Source organism: Tursiops truncatus, chromosome 15 (assembly GCF_011762595.2).
Source record: "Tursiops truncatus isolate mTurTru1 chromosome 15, mTurTru1.mat.Y, whole genome shotgun sequence".
Classification (NCBI taxonomy): domain Eukaryota; kingdom Metazoa; phylum Chordata; class Mammalia; order Artiodactyla; family Delphinidae; genus Tursiops; species Tursiops truncatus.
The window spans coordinates 10,035,867-10,055,339 of NC_047048.1; the positions used below are offsets into that span (position 1 = coordinate 10,035,867).

Genomic DNA, 19,473 nt, shown 5'->3' on the forward strand with positions numbered 1-19,473 from the left:
TAACGTGTCTCATTGTTAAAATGGTTATGCCATATTTACTCTGGAATAGCGAGTTATTAAAATTTATGTTTGCAGGTGATTTTCAGTGATTTATAAAAATATTTTTAATATTGAGTGAAAATAGGATGTGACTAATTTTCTTTAATTGCGAAGATCAGAACTTGTTGGAGAACAAATTTAGCGTTAAATAATCCCAGAATATTAGTAGTGTGGTTAAAACTACTACACTAGTAGTTGGTAGTACTATTAGTACTACCACTAGTACTACTAGTAATAGTAGTCTAGGTTGGGTTTTAGGTTATTTTTGTCCTCCTGACGAAGCCTAGCAAACTTTTGTCTTTTGAAAGCCTTTAAAATATGTATGCATTATTCTGCATTATTAGGAGGGCAGAAGGGATTTCCCTATACTGTCTGAATGCCCTGAAGTGTAATTATATAATTTAATTTAAAAAAATAATTTGTTTTTACAGGCATTTCTCTGGAAATGGCAGCTGTGACAGTAAAGGAAGAATCAGAAGATCCTGATTACTATCAATATAACATTCAAGGTAATACTGTTTAATACAGTTTTTCTTTCCAGAAGTTATTGGTGGTTAAAAGTAAAATTATTTAATTGCCCGAATTCCTTAGATACTATTTTATTGATTGGTCCTTTGGTCCTTGACTAGCATGTATACTTGTAATTTATCACTGAAATAAAATAGATTTCAAAAATGGGGCACTAAAATAAACTCAGTTTACAGGGGAAATGTTAAATAGTCATTCATATTCTTAAAAGGACAAGCAAAAGTTGTGGCACAATTTAGAATTCAATTTGAATTTTCAGTTATTTGCAAGGCATAAGAGGTCTTCTAAACGTTTAATATCTCTGTGCAATAAAAATAACTTTGCATTATCACTATGTTAAAAATCTATAAAAGATAAGACATTAATTTTAGGTATTTATCATCTTGTTCTGTAGCTGCTTGATTATCAAGGGGGAATTAAAGGTCATAATTTCACAGTGCAGTTTGCTTTTATGCTTTTTATGCTTTGATGGGTTTTAGTTTAGAAGAACATCTATAGTTCATGGTAAGTTTAATTTTTATAGATGCATAAAGTATAAGATCTGATTGGTTTTATGTATATACCCATAAAACTATCTTCACTGCAGTCAAGATAAAGAAATGTCCATCACCCTCAAGTTCCCTTGAGTCTCTTTGTAATTCACAGCCCTCCCCAGCCAACCACCGATCTGTTTTCTTTCATTTTAGATTAGTTTGCATTTTTAAGAAATTTATGTAAATGGAATCAACATAAAGTATGTACTGTTTTCTTGGGGTGGGGAGCTATGACTTCTTAAATTCCACATAATTGTTTTGAAATTTCATCCATAGTGTGGCATTTATCGATGGCTAATTCCATTTTATTGCTGTTATTCCATTGCTCGGCTGTACCACAATTTGTTTATCCCTCTGTCTATTGATGGACATTTTGGTTGTTTCCAGTTTGGGGCTATTAAAAGTAAAGGTGCTGAAACATTTGTTTGGAAATACGCCTTCCTTTCTCTTGAGTAGATCCCTAGAACTGGAATAGCTGAGATATATGGTAGGTATTTAAGCTGTTTTCCACTGTGCTTTTACTATTGTACATTTCCATAAGCGGGGACAATAGTTCTAGTGGCTCCACATCCTTATCAGCACTTGTATGGTCCGCATTACTATTTTTAGCCACTTCAGTGGATGTCTTATGATACCTCTTTTTGGTTTTAATTTGCCTTTGCTTAATAGGTTTAGTTTATTTAAAAAGATAAGGCTTTATCAGTTCTGGAGTATTATAAAAAAGTTATGAATAAATTTGTTCTGTTTGTAATCATGTGAATATCTGTATACAGATATTTGAATTTCATAATTTTTATGTCAGATTTGAATATTTTATTGCTTGTGATGTTAGTAATCACATGGCTGAAAGGTTGGGTTAATTCTGAGGATTTTTAATTAAAAAGTTAAAAATTTGGGAAATATTTAGCCTTTATAGCAGTTGTTGGTACCTTACTAACATATATTTAATAAATACTGTTTAATCAAATCTTTTTAGCACATTATATTTAATTTTTAAAATAAGATGTCTGCCTTTATCCTTGGTATTGCCTTTTTTAACTTTGCTGTTACTAGGCAGGATTATAGAAGCGCTTTTTTTCCCCTTTTGAAATAGGGAGTGTGAGTGATTTAAGTAATGAGTGGAAATCACATGTTTATAGAGGAAAAGATTGCTGAAATGAGAATATTTTAAGTGCAGCTGAAGAAGGTGGGAGCCAGAATATTAGTTTTTCATCTAGGCTGAGAGATACAGTCCATGCAGTTTGGGTACTTCTCTTAATAATTAAGCTTTGGCAATTCTTTGTATATTCTGAATAAAAGTCCTGCAAATAGGTTAATTTGATGGTGTCCAACTTAGTGCTTTTTTTTTTTCCCCCTTATATGAGTTGTGCTTAAGTATCATAGCTAAGAAATCTTGGTCTGACCCAGTGTCACAGAGATTTTCTTCTGTGTCATATAAAAGTTTTCATAGTTTTACATTTAGGTCTGTGATTGGTTTAGACCTAATTTTTGTATAGTGTGCAGAATACCAGGTTCAAACTTAAGGCATACAGATATCCAGTTTTTCCAGTACCTTTTGTTGAAATGACTGTTCTTTTTTTTGTTTTGTTTTGTTTATTTTTGGCTGCGTTGGCAGGCTTTCTCTAGTTGTGGCGAGTGAGGGCTACTCTTCGTTGCGGTCTGCAGGCTTCTCATTGGGGTGGCTTCTCTTTGTTGCAGAGCACGGGCTCTAGGCACGTGGGCTTCAGTAGTTGTGGTGCACAGGTTTCAGTAGTTGTGGCTTGCAGGCTCTAGAGCATAGGCTCAGTAGTTGTGGCGCACAGGCTCAGTAGTTGTGGTGCACAGGCTTAGTTGCTCTGCGGCACGTGGGATCTTCTTGGACCAGGGCTCAAACCCGCGGCCCCTGCATTGGCAGGCAGATTCTTAACCACTGCGCCACCAGGGAAGCCCAACGACTGTTCTTTTTCTATTTTATTACCTTTACATCTCTGTCAGTTTTCTCGAGAATATTCTGTTACATTGACCTGTTTCTATCTTCTTTCAAAATTACATTGTCTTGAGGACTATAGTTTATATAATAAGTCTTAAAATCAGATTGTGAGAGTCCACCAAAATTATCCTTCTTTTTCAACATTATTTTGCCTATTTTAGCTCCTTTTCCTTTTCATATAAATTTTTTAAATCAGCTTATTGATTTGTTCAAAAAGCCCTGTGGGGACTTTTTTTTTTTTCGGTATGTGGGCCTCTCACTGTTGTGGCCTCTCCCGTTGCGGAACACAGGCTCTGGACGCGCAGGCTCAGCGGCCATGGCTCACGGGCCTAGCCGCTCCCTGGCATGTGGGATCTTCTCCGACCGGGACACGAACCCATGTCCCCTGCATCGGCAGGCAGACTCTCAACCACTGAGCCACCAGGGAAGCCCGGCTTCTTTTTTTTAAGAGTTTTTTTTTTTTTAATTATTTTATTTTTGGCTGAGTTGGGTCTTCGTTGCTGCGCGTGGGCTTCTCTAGTTGCAGCAAGTAGGGCTACTCTTTGTTGCAGTGCGTGGGCTTCTCACTGCGGTGGCTTCTCTTGTTGTGGAGCATGGGCTCTAGGCATGCAGGCTTCAATAGTTGTGGCACATGGGCTTAGTTGCTCCACGGCATGTGGGATCTTCCCGGACCCGGGCTCAAACCCGTGTCCCTTGCCAATGCAAGGCAGGCGGATTCTTAACCACTGCGCCCCCAGGGAAGCCCAAGATTTTTATTTTTATTTTTTTTGATGTGGACCATTTTTAAAGTCTTTACTGAATTTGTTATAATATTGCTTCAGTTTTATGTTTTGTTTTTTTGGCCGGAGGCATGTGGGATCTTCTTACCTCCCTAGCCAGGGATCAAACCCGCACCCCCTGCATTGGAAGGCGAAGTCTTAACCACTGGACCACCAGGGAAGTCCTTCCACCTTCCCCCCACACCACCACCGTGGGGATTTTGATGGAGATTGTGCTGAATCTATAGACTAATTTAGGTTGAATATCTTAATATTGAATCTTCTGATTCATGAGCATGATATATGTATCTTATCTATTTAGCTCTTTCTTGATTCCTTTCATCAGTGCTTTGTTTTCAGCATACAGGTCTTGTACATATTTTGTAAGATTTATATCTAAGTAATGTTTTTCAGTGTTATTGTAAATGGAGTACTGTTCTTTTACAGTTTCAGCTTCCAACTTTATTGCTGATATGTAGAACTACAGTTGACTTTTACATACGGACCTTGTATCTTGTGACCTAGTTAAAATTCATTTATTAGTGTAGCAACTATTTGGGAAAAAAATCTTTGGGATTTTGTAAGTAGACAGTATTATTTCTTCCCTTTCATTTTCTTGTGTTAATTGCACCAGCTCTTCAACATTCCAGTGTTACGTTGAATAGTAGTGAGAGTAGGCATCCTTACCTTGTTTGCAGTTTTAGAAGGAAATCTTTTCTCTGTGAAAGCTGTAGGTTTTTTGTAGTTGCCCTTCATCAGATTGAAGAAATTTTCTTCAGTTCAGAGTTTGTAAAGAGCTTTTATGGTGATTGGTTGTTGAATTTTGTGAAAGGTCTTTTCTGTATCTCTGGAGATGATTACATCATTTTTCTCGTTTAGTCTGTTAAAATGGTCATCAACATTAATCTTCAAATGTTGGTTCTGACTCATATCTCTTAAGAACATTTTCAAATGTTCTTAAGAGATATTAGTTAGAAGTTTCTTTTCTTGTAAATGTCCTTATTTGGTTTTGGTAATACTGGCCTAAGTGAATTGGGAAATGATATATTTGAAGAATTTTTTTGTAGAATTGATATTATTCCATTTCTGTATATTTTTGGTAAAATTTGCCAATGAATCCACCTGAACCTTGAAGTTTCTCTAATGGAAAGTTTAAAAATTTGCTCCATTTTTTAATTTTAAAATTTCTTTTAATCATTGTAGGTCTGCTCGGGTTACGGATTTCTTCTTGATTAAGAGTCGGCAGTTTGTGTCTTTTAAGGAATTTGTCTACTTTGTCTTAAGTTTTCTTTCTTTTTTTAAATTTTAACGTTTGCAGGGTCTGTAGTAATTTAATTATAGTGATTTGTGTCTTTTTGTTTGTTTCTTATCGGTCATTCTAGCTCAAGGCTTTGTCGTAAAACTTGGCAATATTGACATTTTGATCAAACAATTAATTGTTGTCAGTATCTGTCTTATGGTCTGCATTGTAGAATGTTTAGTATCCTCCCTGGCCTCTTCCTGCTAGATGTATACCAGTAGCATCTCCCTAGTTGTAACAATCCACAACATCTTCCAGTGGAGAACCATTGCTCTTGCTCTAGAACTTTCTCAATTTTTTTCTTTTTTCCTCAAAGATCTAGCTTTTACAAAATTTCAGTGATTTTTTGCTCTTATGTTTCTTTCTTTCTTTCTTTTTGGTTGCTTTAATTTTAATTTGGTATTATTTTATGTTTCTTAAGATGGGAGCTTAAATCATTGAAATATTTTCCAATATAAGTACTTAATGCCGTAAACTTCCCTCTTAAGCATTAGTTAACTGCACCCTATAAACTTTGGTTATTTTCATTCATTTCAAAACATTTTCTAATTTCCCCTTTGTCCTCTGGTTTACATAGAAGTGTAGTCTTGTCTTGTCTTTTCTTTTCTTTTTTTTTTTTTTTGGCAGCACCACATGGCTTGTGGGATCCTAGTTCCCTGTCCAGGGATCGAACCCAGGCCCTCGGCAGTGAAAGTGCAGAGCCCTAACCACTGGACAGCCTGGGAATTCCCTGTAGAAGTGTAGTCTTAATCTCCACATACCTGTGGACTTGTCAGGTAGCTTTGTTACTGATTTTTAGTTTATTTCCATTATGGTTGGAGAACATTCTTTGTATAATTTCAGTTATTTCAGCTTTGTTAAGGTTGCTTGATGGTCATTCAGGCCTGCTATATCTGCACTGGCATTTCTCTTTACTTCTATCCACTACAAAAGTATTGAAATCTCCAACTGCCTCTGTCTATTTCTCCTTCCAGTTCTTTCACTTTGCTTCATGCATTCTGAAGATCTGTTGTTAGGGATCACTATGCTAGAAGCTCCTTTTCCCTTGGACTCCTTTCCTGGCAGCCTCTTTGCAGTGCAGACCGTTGTCCTGATTTGTAATAACCTAGGTTAGTTTTGTTTGTTTTTGTAGTTCATATAAATAGAATCCGTCAGCATGTATCAGGCTTCTTCTGTAAACATGTAATTTGTGAGACATTTTGTTGGGTGTACTTGTAGGTCCATTATTTGCATTGCTGTATCGTACAGTCATCCTTTGGTATCCACAGGGGGATTGGTTCCAGGGCCACCCCCCAGTATCAAAACCCACAGATGATCAAGTCCCTTATATAAAACGGTGTAGTATTTGAATATAACCTACAAACGCCCACCCCTATACTTTATTTAAATCATCTCTAGATAACTTAAATACCTGATACAATGTAAATGCTAAATAGTTGCCAGCATGCTGCAAATTCAAATTTTGCATTTTGGAACTTTCTGGGATTTTTTGTTCCCAATATTTTTGATCCATGGTTGGTTGAATCTGCAGATGCTGAATGCAGGGATACAGATGGCTGGCTGTATTTCTAAAATGCTTTTTTAAAATGTTTAAAACCCACAAACATAATATACATCTGTCCAGGTTTACTGAATCTTACATGATATAACATGTTAACTATGTTATTGACACCCTTCTTTAGGCCCTTCCAATTCCCATTTTTTTCTCTGTTCCTCCTGAGTTAACCATTTTCTTGAAATTGAGGGTTGTCCTTCCTGATAACGATTTTATATTTTAAATGCATATACATTCCCACGGAAGTATCTTTGTATGTGTATCCAGGCACCTACATTTTATGTGTTACATTTTCTGTTTTTAAGCTTGACTCAAATGGTATCATACTGTATATGTGTTTCGTATATGTTCTTGTATGTCATTCAGTACAAGTTTTTGAGATTGACCTATTTTTGTCACGTACAGATTTAGTACTATCATTGCGACAATTACCTGTGTGATTATACTGAAGTTCATGTGTCCATTCTCGCACTTAAAATCATTTATGTTTTCTTCCAAAACTTTCGGTATTCCAAAATAGGCTTGGACACATCTCTGTGTACCTGTCAGTTTTCCTCTAAGATGTTCTCAGATGTGAGCGTTGGGAAAGTGATTTGTCTGCAGTGACTGTTAGACACTCCCGGAGTTGTGCGGGTGAAGTGTGCTGCTGATCTTACGACAGAGTCCAAGTCATTTGCTATTATAACATGTATGGTTAAAAGTAAACAACATAATTTGGTAGTATAGTGATATGTGAAGGTATGCTGGGCAAATATTAACCAAAAGAAACCAAGTTTAGTAATATTAATTTGAGGCCAAAAAAGAAAAAGATAACAAATATGAAGAGTAAGACTATATAATTTATATACTAATAAGTCATTAAGTTAATAGGATAATCATTAATTTGTATATACCTAACAATGTAGCCTCAAAAGTCTAAATAAAGAATTGATATAATTTGATACAATTGATAAATTTGTAAATGGAGTCATGTGGGAGATTTTAACAAATGATGAATGCTTATAAATGGTAAATAGAGTATTTGAACTCTGAAATTTACAAACATAAGCTAGTTGTTGTATATCCACAACTCTTTACCCAGCAAATAAATGTTTATTTACAAAACATGGATCTTTTACAAAAGTTGACTTTATATTTGTTCACAGGTAGCCTTAAAGAATTCCCCGAATATAATGTAATTAGTTAAATTAGAAGTCAATAATAAGCATGTTATTTAAAATAGAAATTCTATACAGTGGGAATCCTAAGAAATACACTTTTATTGACTTAAAGAGGACCTAATTAAAATAATTTAGAACAGAACAATATCGATAATGATACATAGCTAGACTTGTGGAAAAGCAGCTAAAGCAGTATTTAGAAGTCAGTTAGTACATTAGCTATCATTTAATTTATTTCTTCTGTATATTTTTACCCAGGATCACATGACTAGGAGGCAGTGAATCTGGCATTTGAATTCAGGTGTCTTTCATTTATCATCTTGCTCTTAGTTGAGATTCCAAATACAAATAATTTTTCTATTTTCTATGAAATTGTTTTCTTCTATGCCGTGTCCTTTATTTATAATGTGTAGTTTTGTGCCTCTTCGTGAAATCCGTCATGCATTTGCAAAGCTTTTCAAAAGTCTTATTTTCCAAAAAATATTCAGAGGTAGTGAAGTGGTTTGTATTCATATTAATGCAAGGACATGTTTATGTTAAGTAGTCATTGAAAACACAATGTTTTGTTCTCTTTTAAATCTATTACTTTCACTAAAAGCATAATACATGCAGGTGTGTTGTCAAAATCTATAGTATTCTGTGAAGGTTTAATTAACACAAAATACCTTGTATGTTAATAATTCGGAAAAACCACGTTAAGTTATTAAAAAGCGTCTATGGATCTTCAGGAAGGGAGGATTCTGAATTAATTGTTTGTCATGTTTCTATTTCAGTGGAGATTCAAGCTTATTGATAGGTTAATTGCGTTATTTTAGAGATTCTGAGGAAGGTGTAACAATTTGATTCTGCATTTTTGTTTAGTATGACAAAACATTAAGCCAAATATTTGGCAAGGAAGAAACAAATGCACCTTGTAAGATATATCTGCCCTTATAATCTGTATGAAGTAAAAGTTGCAGTTTGCTGTCATGAACATTACCCATATCCACCATTTTAGACATATTGTTCCCATTCAATTCATGTCGAGTTAGTCATTTTCAAAATTTCTTTTGACTGTCTATATATGAGTTTATCTGAATACACCTTTTCCATTCACTAAGACCATAAATTGACACCATTCATTTTGTCAGTCTTTATTTTTTCTTTTCTTTTCTTTTTTTTTTTGCCTTTTTTGTTCATGAAAAGGCTGTATTATTCCATATCTCTCGCCCAAATTTGTTTGCTGAAGTGACCCAAAATACATTTTTGGGATTACTTTTGAAGTATTATCTTTGTATCCCAAAGCAGGCCCTTCTGAAACTGATGATGTTGATGACAAACTCCCCCTTTCGAAGTCTTTGCAAGGTATAACTTTTTCACTTCCATTTTCCCACATACTGTTCTTATTTAATGTTTCTTTATATTGGACAGACTGTGTTTTAGTATTTATATCTGTATTATTACTTTTCTAAATGGAAAAGGAAAAAGAAATGTATTGGCCTTTTTTTTTTTAAACATATAAATGAACTTCACAAGCAACAATTTTTCAAAACCAATTTTCCCTTTTGTGAATCTAGTAATGAATCTCGAAATGGGTACATGACACACTTTCATATTTAAGGTAAAGTACACATTTATACCTTATATCAGAATAGTCAGAAATAAGGCTTATATTGCATAGTTAGTAATGTAAATATCAATAAGGTCATGTTGATACTTAGTTTTTAGAAAGGTTGTAAGATATCATTTGTAAATCCCTAAGTTTATTGATTGAATACCTCTTTGGGAATTTCTGTGTAGTGTTCCCTAACTTGATGATCATAGGCTGTTTGTGCTGGCTTTTACTTTACTTCTGTCTATTCTGGCTTTTAGCTCATAAGATTTATTTTATTTAGCTATACTTTTAATATAAATGTAATTGCTTATTTCAGATTTTTAAAGAACAAAAAGTACACGTAGAATCATTGTTTACATGTACTCTTGTAATATTCTGACCGGGTGGGACAATCACCTTAATTTTTCTTATTCTTACCCAATCTTGCCTTTTTAAGTACTGGCCTCTTCTCCGTTATCTCTCATTGTTTTGACCTCACATTTTTGTTTTCTTTGGCATTATAGTCAAAGAACCCAATGCTCCATAAATTCAAATGTTAACGTTTAATTGGGGGGTGGGGGCTGTGTGTTGATAAAGTGTATTTAAGAAGTTAAATAAAGAAATAATTCATGGCTACAGATTTATAGATATATCTAGTGTTTTGAGCTCAGGTGAGTTTTCAGAACATGAAATAAGTGGAAAAGAATCCCAAGATAATTATAGCAGCATAAAGTTAGACATTGAAAACCAAAAACATTTTGTCTTTGCATGGCACTTTAAATTCAAAGGTGCTAGGCACTGAGTGACAGTGTTTGTAGTCAGTGCTCTTTAAAAATCAAGATAAAGTGTATTTGAAACCTGTGTCTGGGAATTGTACCTTTAGTATAGTTTCTTTAATTAGTTACCAATGGATGACAAAATAGACCTGATTTTGCTTCCCCTCCCGCTTTGTGCTTTATTCTTCCTTATAGGTAATATATTTTAATTTATACACGAATGCAGTGATTTTCAATCTTTTCTATGTTAGTAGGTCAGATATTTAAGGACAGAGGATAAATATTCTGGGGCAGTTTGGGCACTTGTCCTAATTGGCTCTCTTGGGTTTTAGATTACTTCTTTCCTATTTATGAGTAAAGCTTCTTCTCTGGTAGGATGAGCCTGTTTACCTTTTGACTGCCTAACCTGATACATTGCTTTATGTTCCAGTTTTTAGAAGCAGGCAGATTATATTACCTGAATTAAAATGCTTTTGAGACTAAAGGTAGTATCTTAAGTTTTAACTTATGAGTTTCCTTTAAGTGCAACTTTGATTAAATAATGGGGATTGAGTTTCCATAGCTTCCACCATAGTAAAAATGGAAAGCAGGAAACATTTCACAGCCCAACCTGAACTTGTTTATCTAGCCTTGATAGAGTCTATGAGCAAAGAAGAAATTTACTCTGGTGTGTGTTTTTGTGTGTGTGTCATTGACAGATGAGCATGGCACTTTGAAACATACTATTCTACTTCTCAAATTCTAACATCTATCAGTAATTATATTGTGTAGTTCCAGTAACTAATAGTAAATCCCCAAACCTACTTCGGTTTAATCTATATATTTACGTTTTAAAATAATTTTTTGAGCTTTCATACAGAAGTGTTACATGTTTTTCTGAATTAGATAACATTGTTTGTATTAACTGCTAAGGAGTTAAGGAATCAGTTTGTATTCGTGTTATTATTTGCATTGTTACCTAGTATCTCTTCTTCCAATATCAGTGTTTATTGGTTTATTATATGTGGTATATTTTCTTTTTAGGAAGCCATCATTCTTCAGAGGGCAATGAAGGAACAGAAATGGAAGTACCAGCAGAAGGTTAGATACAGGGATTTTTACTTTGCTGTATTTGTATTATGTTGTTCTGTACTGTAGAGAATATTATCCTTAAAACACCTTATTTGGAAATGAAATGATGATTGTTATGGTATGCCTTCTTAGCCAACAGGTTGTTTTTTTAGTCCTAAGATGATATTTAATATACCTCTTTTACTATACTGAATAGTAGAGCATATGGGGAGGAAAACTTAAGTGGTAAGTACAACTCTTCGTGATGCAAAATGCTGCCCATTTTTTCTTGGTCATTTTTTGCCATATTTTGAAAGAATGGTTTTAATAGTTAGAATTAAAATTATTACTGGCTCTGTTCATATTTCATTTTAAAACATACTATTACTACCATTTTTTTAAGTAGGGTAATGTATTCTCCATACGATTAATGAAAGAAAGATCTCCTCTCGGCTCATTTTTATATCCACAGCCACTCCGTGGACTGCTTGTCTCTTAGCCAGCCATCCTCCTTTGATTGTAGGATTGAATGGATATTCAACTATGGTACAGCTTTTTTAGTTATTGGAATCTTGAGTTAAACGGTTACCATGCAGAATGGCTTCCTGTTGCTAAGCCGTTTAGATAGTTCCAAAAGAATTTTTGTAGATTTCTCCCAAGGAAAATAACTGGTTAAGGTAACTGGACATTGTTTTAGAATTATTATTTCTCACATAAACTGGTTGTGTCAAGCCTTATTTTTTTAAGAATAAAAAGGAACTCTATTCTGTACCTTTTTATTCCTTATATTTGCTTTTTTGTTTTATTTTTTTAAAATCAGTAATTTGATCGTTTACTTTCTTCGAGTGGAGGGAGTTCTGAAGGTCCCTGGAAAGTTGACTGATCTTTCCGAATTCAGTTGTAGAATTAGAGTATTCTAATTGGAATACATTTCTTGCAGAAGTATTAAAATGCTCATTTTAAATAATATTTTAAATTTCTTGTTGAGTTTTTTTAATAGACGATGGTGTGGATGAAATTTTTTTGTTTTCTTTTACTGTGTATAGGTAATTAGATATTTCCTCTGTAACAAAATCCTCTGTTTTGGATAGGCAGTATTTACAGCAAGGAGATACCTGTATACAAGACAAATTGTACTGGGGTTCATTGGGCAATGTGAATTAGATATTAGGCTTTGAACTACTTTATTTTTGAGGAAATTTTTATTGTCATATTGCAGTGTTAATAGAGTCGAATTGAAGTTCGGTTCTGTTCTTTATTCCTTTACTAACAAGTAAACATAATCTTTGGCAAATCAATTAATCTCTCAACCTTTGCAAAATGAAAAGAGAGTTGATGAAGATACTCTCTAGCTGAGCTTCCAGCACTAACATTCTGATGTACATTTGTTTTGTGTAGTAACACAAATATTCAATTTTGTAAAGTATGTTGCATATAAAGTTAGGTGATACAGTCCTGTGTGCATTTGTTATAGTCACTGTTTTGATATGAAGGTCCCCATTGCAAAAAATTTGATTGTGGTTTTATTTAACATTATAAGCCACTCCTAGGATTTCTGAAAGGAGAGGAGAAATAGTTTAAAAAGAATAATAAAACCTTTGTTTTTATCCTACTGTCTTCTAGTTACAGCAGGAAAATAATTGTGACTTCATTATAATTTTATTCCTCTAAAAATAAAAGTTTTTTGAGTCCATTAATGCAGGTAATTTGGTATTATCTAATAGTTTTCCAGAGTTTCTCTACTTTTTATTTTCTTTTATCCCTACTTACAATGAAAAGGGTCAGATATTTTAACTTAACAAATATGAGATGAATTAAAATGCCAGTAAAATTTTATAGTAGGCTGCTTTTGGAATATCAAATCAGTAAAATGTTGGAACATAATAGAAAGTGCTTTATAATGAATGTCATTTTAGAATTTTATTTTTTTCAAGATTCTACTCAACATGTCCCTTCAGAAACAAGTGAGGACCCCGAAGTTGAGGTGACTATTGAAGGTTAGTTATCTAAAAGCATTGATTCCAAAAGTTTACTTCTGGTCATAAAAATATTTGTCACATTCACATTGCTAAGTATGCATTTCATTCATTTTTAAAGGAAACTTGTGAAAAAAAACTGAAGCATATATGTGTATGTGTGACCAAAGCAGCCCATATCCCACCAGCACACCCAGTGCTTTGGGAGTTTTAGACAACAAAAGTAAGCCGTGAAAATGAGCAGTGGGCCAACCTATATACTTTCTATCATTGGGAATAGAGAATTTTTAAAAAGCGAAAACTATGACCAGACTGGATGCACACAAAAACAGATTTATAACCTGTTTATTGGGTGTGATACAAGAGACTTAATTAGTACTGGAACCCCTGTGTCTACCTTAGTGAAGTGGAGGAGAAGGTGTTGATAGTTTTCCCCCATAAAATGCAGTTAGAGGCTGGCATATAATCTGTCCTTCAAAACTTTGGAAGCAGCAGCTACAAAAATATTCGAAACTAATCTCTCTATATAGTTAAAGTTGCTTCAAATGTAGTTTTTTCTTCAAAGATAATGCATGAATGCAGATGAGCCAGTTTGTCCTGAATTATTTAAAGATTCAGCTAATTATTAACAGTATCATGCTTTATATTTAATAATTATTAAATGTGTATTGATTTTTTTTTCCTTTGAAGTTATCTCACACTATTCCTCTATAAGTTCTTTTTCCTCAAAGTAGGTTTCTCTAAGGTAAAAATACAGCTCTGTTAACCCCCGCCCTACTCCAGTGACCCTCGACTCAGTGGTAGATGGCACTTTATTGTTTATACATCTAAAAAGAATTTGATGTATATATACACCCATGCATATTTCGTTTTGCGAAAATATATGGGTGTTTTCAGCATACAGCATTATAATGAACAAATAAAATACACACATATCACATTTTCCGTAGTTTTTTTCCCCATAACTTTACATCTTGGTACTTCATCATTATTATTTTTTTTAACTGCTAAATAACCTTTCTTGGTTTGCTATCTTTGTCTTTCCTTTTTTTTTTTTTAAAAATAACCTGTCTCCTACTGGTGTCCACTTGGTTATTTATGGTGTTTGGCTACTTCAAGCTATTCAAAGTGTTTGTCTTCATTGCTTCTAAATTATAAGTTGATTGGTGGCTTTTACCTAATATCAGAAATTTTCTCATACTTTGTGTGTTAACATCTCAATTTAATATACATATTTTATCACTAACATAATTTTACTAACCTAAAAGCAGTTTTGAATTGTTTCTAGTCAAGTAAGTAAGTAATTAACTAATTTGTCCACACCGGACGGCATGTGGGATCTTAGTTCCCCAACCAGGGATCGAACCCCAGCCTGTTGCAGTCTTAACCGCTGGACTGCTAGGGAAGTCCACAATAATTGAATTCAATTGCATTTTAATTTGTAACTCAACTATGAGAAGAAAATCTATAAATATTATATTATGAACACTAAGAACCTTTTCCTTCCTATAGAGATAAGAAAAATTGATGATTAAAATTATTAGCATAAAGCTTTTAAATAGGACTGATAACCACATGGATTTATCTGAAAACAAATCTTAAAACAGATAAAGGCTATGTTAGAACTGTTTAGAAAATAAACACTTGTTTTTAATAGTATAAGACCTTTAAAGGGATGTCAAGATAATTATGAAATAAATGGCTTATAAACTTGAAATGTGTGTCAATCTTTTCAGTTTTAACTCTTTGGAGGGAGTGATAGATCCATTTCTTTTAAACTGAGACATAGTACCAGAAGTTTGATACATCATCCAAATTTGTCAACAAGTAGAATTTTGCTATTTAGGCTGCTGCCTTATGTTCAGAAGACCAGTGAAGTACCAGGTCTGTGTAACGTAATTACTTTTCAGGGTAGCATTTTCTGTGGGATATGTGTTTATGAACAAACTATTATATACCAACTAATTAAATTGCTAATTAATTGTTATCCATACATTAAAGGAAGGTAAAATGTAATCTGTGATACTAACAAGGCAGGTCAAATGAGAACTCACATGCACATCTTTTTGATAAGTATATTGTATTTTTTTCTGGAAAGATGATTATAAAATCCTAGAAACTAGGAAAATATCCATAGTTAGAAAATTAAATTTTGATACATTCTCATATTAGAAAAAATATATTGGCATTGAAATGGTAGCTTTTTTAAAAAAATATGCGATCTGAAAAAAGACCCCTAGTGTAATATGCTTAGTGGAAAAAAAAAAAAAACCTGCCTTTCAAGAACAAGTCACCTTCAAAAGGAAAAGTGTATCTAGAGAACTATGTTAGTTTTGTTTAGGAAAATACTTGTGCTTGGAAGGAAATAAGATAATCCTGCTTGCCTGGGGGTGACTTTTGTTTTCTCATATTGTATCTTTCTGCATTTCCCAAAAAGTTCATAGAAAAGAAAAAAGAAACTTTGTCATCAAGTAAGTTTGTAAGATTTTCCACAGTACTTTAACCTTGATATCTTTATTTGCAATTATGTGACGTTATGAAGGGTTTAATTGAGATTGACGCAGACACGTTAAACTGCAGGAAATAGTCTATTGAGCTGAGATGTGCTCTTCCATTTGTGATGATCAATTTGTTATTGAAGACAGTGGTGCACATGTATAACTTTTGTGACTTAGGTTTGGGAAATACCCCTTGGAGTAATATGGCTGTGCGTGCCTTAATTTCATAAACATCATGACTACATTTCTGGGTAAAATCAGACTGTTGTCAGGTCTCTGACACATGCATGTCTTTGATAAGTGTAGAGACAGTCTTACCTAAGAGTTGTTTGAGGTCTGGCTGTCATGGGTGTGCTAATAACGGGAAGTGTTTTGCTTGAGAAGAGGTCTCCTTACAGTGCAGTTCACTTTCAGTGCATTTTTCCCCGAACTTGAGTCATTCACACATGTTTATTCTGCTGTGGCCTAACCCCCTGATTGTTCCTTAACTTAATTTGTCTTCAAATTGATTTTAAATTTTACTTTATTTATATTTATTTATTTGGCTGTGTCGGGTCTTAGTTGTGGCGCGCGCGGGCTTATCTCTGGTTGTGGTGTGCGGGTGTTCTCTCTCTAGTTGTGGCACGTGGGCTCCGTAGTTTGCGGCATGCTGCCTCTCTAGTTGAGGCACACGGGCTCCGTAGTTGTGGCACGTGGGCTTAAGTTGCCCCGCGGCATGTGGGATCTTAGTTCTCCGACCAAGGATTGAGCCCGAGTCCCCTGCATTGGAAGGCGGATTCTTTACCACTGGACCACCACGGAAGTCCCTTCAAGTTGATTTTAAATAGATTAAAAAGGTTAATTTTGTGTCTTCTTAATAAGTAAGACTCTTTTTGAAATTTAAAATTTTCTTTCTTAAATAAATTGAAAAATATACATAAATATTTACACACCGGAATGCAGTTCACAATACCACCTATATATGGACTGTACTTTTTTGGGGTTTTTAAAAATAATTTATTTAACAGTCTAGGAAGTTTGCAGCCATCAGCAGTTCCAGTGCAATTTCAGGTGCAGTTGGAATTCAGGAATCTCCATAGAGCTGTCAGTGTAGCAAACCTTGTAGGTAAAGGTAAAATACATGTATACTTTTGATAGCACACGTGAAGGGATCTTTCTAAAATTGACTTCATTAGTTTCGTTCTCAGCAAACTGACCTGGGCCACTCAACATGGCTTTTATTGTTCCTGATGTTAGCGCGTGTTCTCTTTTTACAGTAAATTCGTGACCTCCCGAAGATATCAATTTTACATGCATGGCATCAGGGCCCTCACAGCCACCGTAGGTTTTCTCTTCTCCATCCACTATGTTCTTATGAAATTCTGCTTTGCGTCCACAGGAACTTTAGTAGTTTCTCATCAGCTCCGCAGCAACCACTGTCACCGCACCGGGTCCCCGCACGCCACCACAGCCCTATGCCAGGGCCACTTTGGATAACACTGTTTTAGAGTTTGAATAGTTGGATTTCATCCTCTGATAGTATCCTTTTTCATGAAATTTATGCTTAGGACATTCATAAATACTTGGCTGCTGCACAAAATTAAGGACTACACTATTCAAATGTTCATTTAATCAGTCCACAAACGCCAGGCACCTTGTATGTGCTGGGGGCTGTGCTAGGTGCTAAGGTGTGAACGAGATAGGCAAGTCCGTTGGAGAGTTTTGAACAGAGAAGTGATAAGTTCTGTCCTCCTTTTTGAAGAAACAGGGCTGCTGTAAAGACTCAGAGCAGACCATAGTGGAAGCAAAGCTATTGTAGTTATCCAGGGCAGAGAGGGAGGTGCTGTAGAACTGGATGGTGACAGTAGGGTAAGGAGTGACTGAGTTCTGGGCATTTCTGAAGATAGAGCAATCGTCTTTGCTATTTGTCACTGTTTACTTATTATGCTTATCTTATAAATGTCACATGAGAGTTCATAGAATCAATGTAATTGGGTAGGTTATCATTTGAATACTTCGTATTTTCAACTTTATAGTTGCTGACAATCACTTAGTAAGCATCCAATTATTATGTAAAAAATAGACTTTTGGAGGATTTAGGACCTGGGTCCATGGGTGGAAAATGCCATCTATTAATTTGAAATGTGTAGGGGTAATTAATTAAGAGAAAGAGTGCCTGGTTTATTTTGATTTGTTTCTTTTACTTTGAATAGGTGTCAGATTATTTGATAAAACATTACCAATTTGATTATGTTGAAAAGAGTATCAGAAAAAAATTTTATATGCTATTAATGCATTTGTCAAGAATTGGATGAGTTTAGTAACACATTTTAGCTCTGAGGTCTGTGTTATCTATAGGCATATTTGTAAGTATGTTGCAAAAAGGAAAACAGGAATTTTTTAGATAGTAATTTTGGGTTAGGGTCTGTTACTGCCCTTTTTCAAGGGGTGGGAGGCTTGTTTGTTTTTGGGGTTTTTTGCGGTACGCGGGCCTCTCACTGTTGGGGCCTCTCCCGTTGCGGAGCACAGGCTCTCGACACGCAGGCTCAGCGGCCATGGCTCACGGGCCCAGCCGTTCCACAGCATGTGGGATCTTCCCGGACCGGGTCACGAACCCGTGTCCCCTGCATCGGCAGGCGGACTCTCAACCACTGCACCACCAGGGAAGCCCGAGAGGCTTGGTTTTAAGACTGAGGCATAGCTGTCACATATTCCTCACTGAATTGCAGCTTTTGCATGTTAAAATATCTTGAAATTCATTTTATAAGCTTTTAGTTTTGATGATGTAAATATTTTTAGTTTGGGCTTAAATTGGAAGTGTCCAGAGATATGTGTCTTTTTACACAAAAGTGGTTGTTTATAATGTTGAAGCACCATGATAGTTAGAAAACAGTGCTGCCTGCTGGACTGATTGTTAGAGGCAGACTGGTTTCTGCTGCAGAGAAATAATTTGGATCCTTTGTGAAAGAGATTTTGAGGTCAAGAGTAACAGTTTTTCATACTTTTTCAAAATCAGAGTTTTTTGCTGCAAGAGTCCAAAAAAAAATAGAAGGTGTGGTTGAGTTCATAGCTCTTCTTGATCTAATTCTATGTTTCGTATGAATTAAAACACTCTAAAATCAGGTAATAAATATATGAAATGGGTTAGTCTTTTAATAAAATGTATGTTGTGGTATTTTATCATCACACATGATTAATTTCATCTCTGTTTACATTTAATAGATTGACTTCATTATTTGTCACTGGAGAAAAATGTGATAATCACTTTTTAATAGTTTACAGTCTTTGTTAAATCATTTGTTATCTTGTTAAAAAACACTCTCCTAGATTTGTCTTTTTTCTATTTATGGTCGATGAGGTTACTTTTATAAAATATATTTATACTATTAAATCCTTTTGTTTTAAAATGTTAATCTGATTGAACAAATGAGGTCTTGGACACTAAAGAAAAGCTCTCTTGCCCTTTCCCCTTGGCCTCAGTTTCAAACCGTTCAGATTACAATTGGGATGGATATAATAGAGCACTGACTTTTCATTACCATCCTAAAGCTATATTTTATTTTATACTCTTTTGGTTTTCATGTTATATAATTCAATTAGCAATAATTTTAAATGATAATCTATAGAGATATTTAGGCTGCATTAACCTGTAAGGAAAATACTTTTGTTTTAAATGTCATTGCTTAATGTTTGTAAAGAAATATTAATACTAAGCATTTAAAATGCTTTGACAATATTCATAGGTGAAATGAGTATATTTCATTTTACCCTTTGCAAAT

The 19,473-nt window shown here is 34.5% G+C and overlaps 1 protein-coding gene and 1 pseudogene across 8 annotated transcripts in view; one reads left to right on the top strand and one right to left on the bottom strand.

Moving 5' to 3' along the window:
- The window catches only part of GTF2I (general transcription factor IIi), a 95,863-nt gene that overhangs the window by 39,738 nt on the left and 36,652 nt on the right, over positions 1-19,473 (top strand). For 3 of the 8 annotated variants that reach the window (XR_012326038.1, XM_019921930.3, XM_073792018.1), the window contains 4 exons: positions 471-548; positions 9,127-9,186; positions 11,215-11,271; positions 13,176-13,238. Coding sequence is in view for 7 of the 8 variants with exons in the window: in XM_019921930.3 (XP_019777489.1) it covers positions 471-548; positions 9,127-9,186; positions 11,215-11,271; positions 13,176-13,238 (258 nt within the window). In the remaining variant the exon portion in view is untranslated. The remainder of the gene's footprint in view (positions 1-470; positions 549-9,126; positions 9,187-11,214; positions 11,272-13,175; positions 13,239-19,473) is intronic. The other 5 variants (XM_019921931.3, XM_073792020.1, XM_019921936.3 and 2 more) reach the window with 5 other exon arrangements.
- LOC117308328 (elongin-C pseudogene) lies at positions 16,716-17,044 on the bottom strand (annotated as a pseudogene).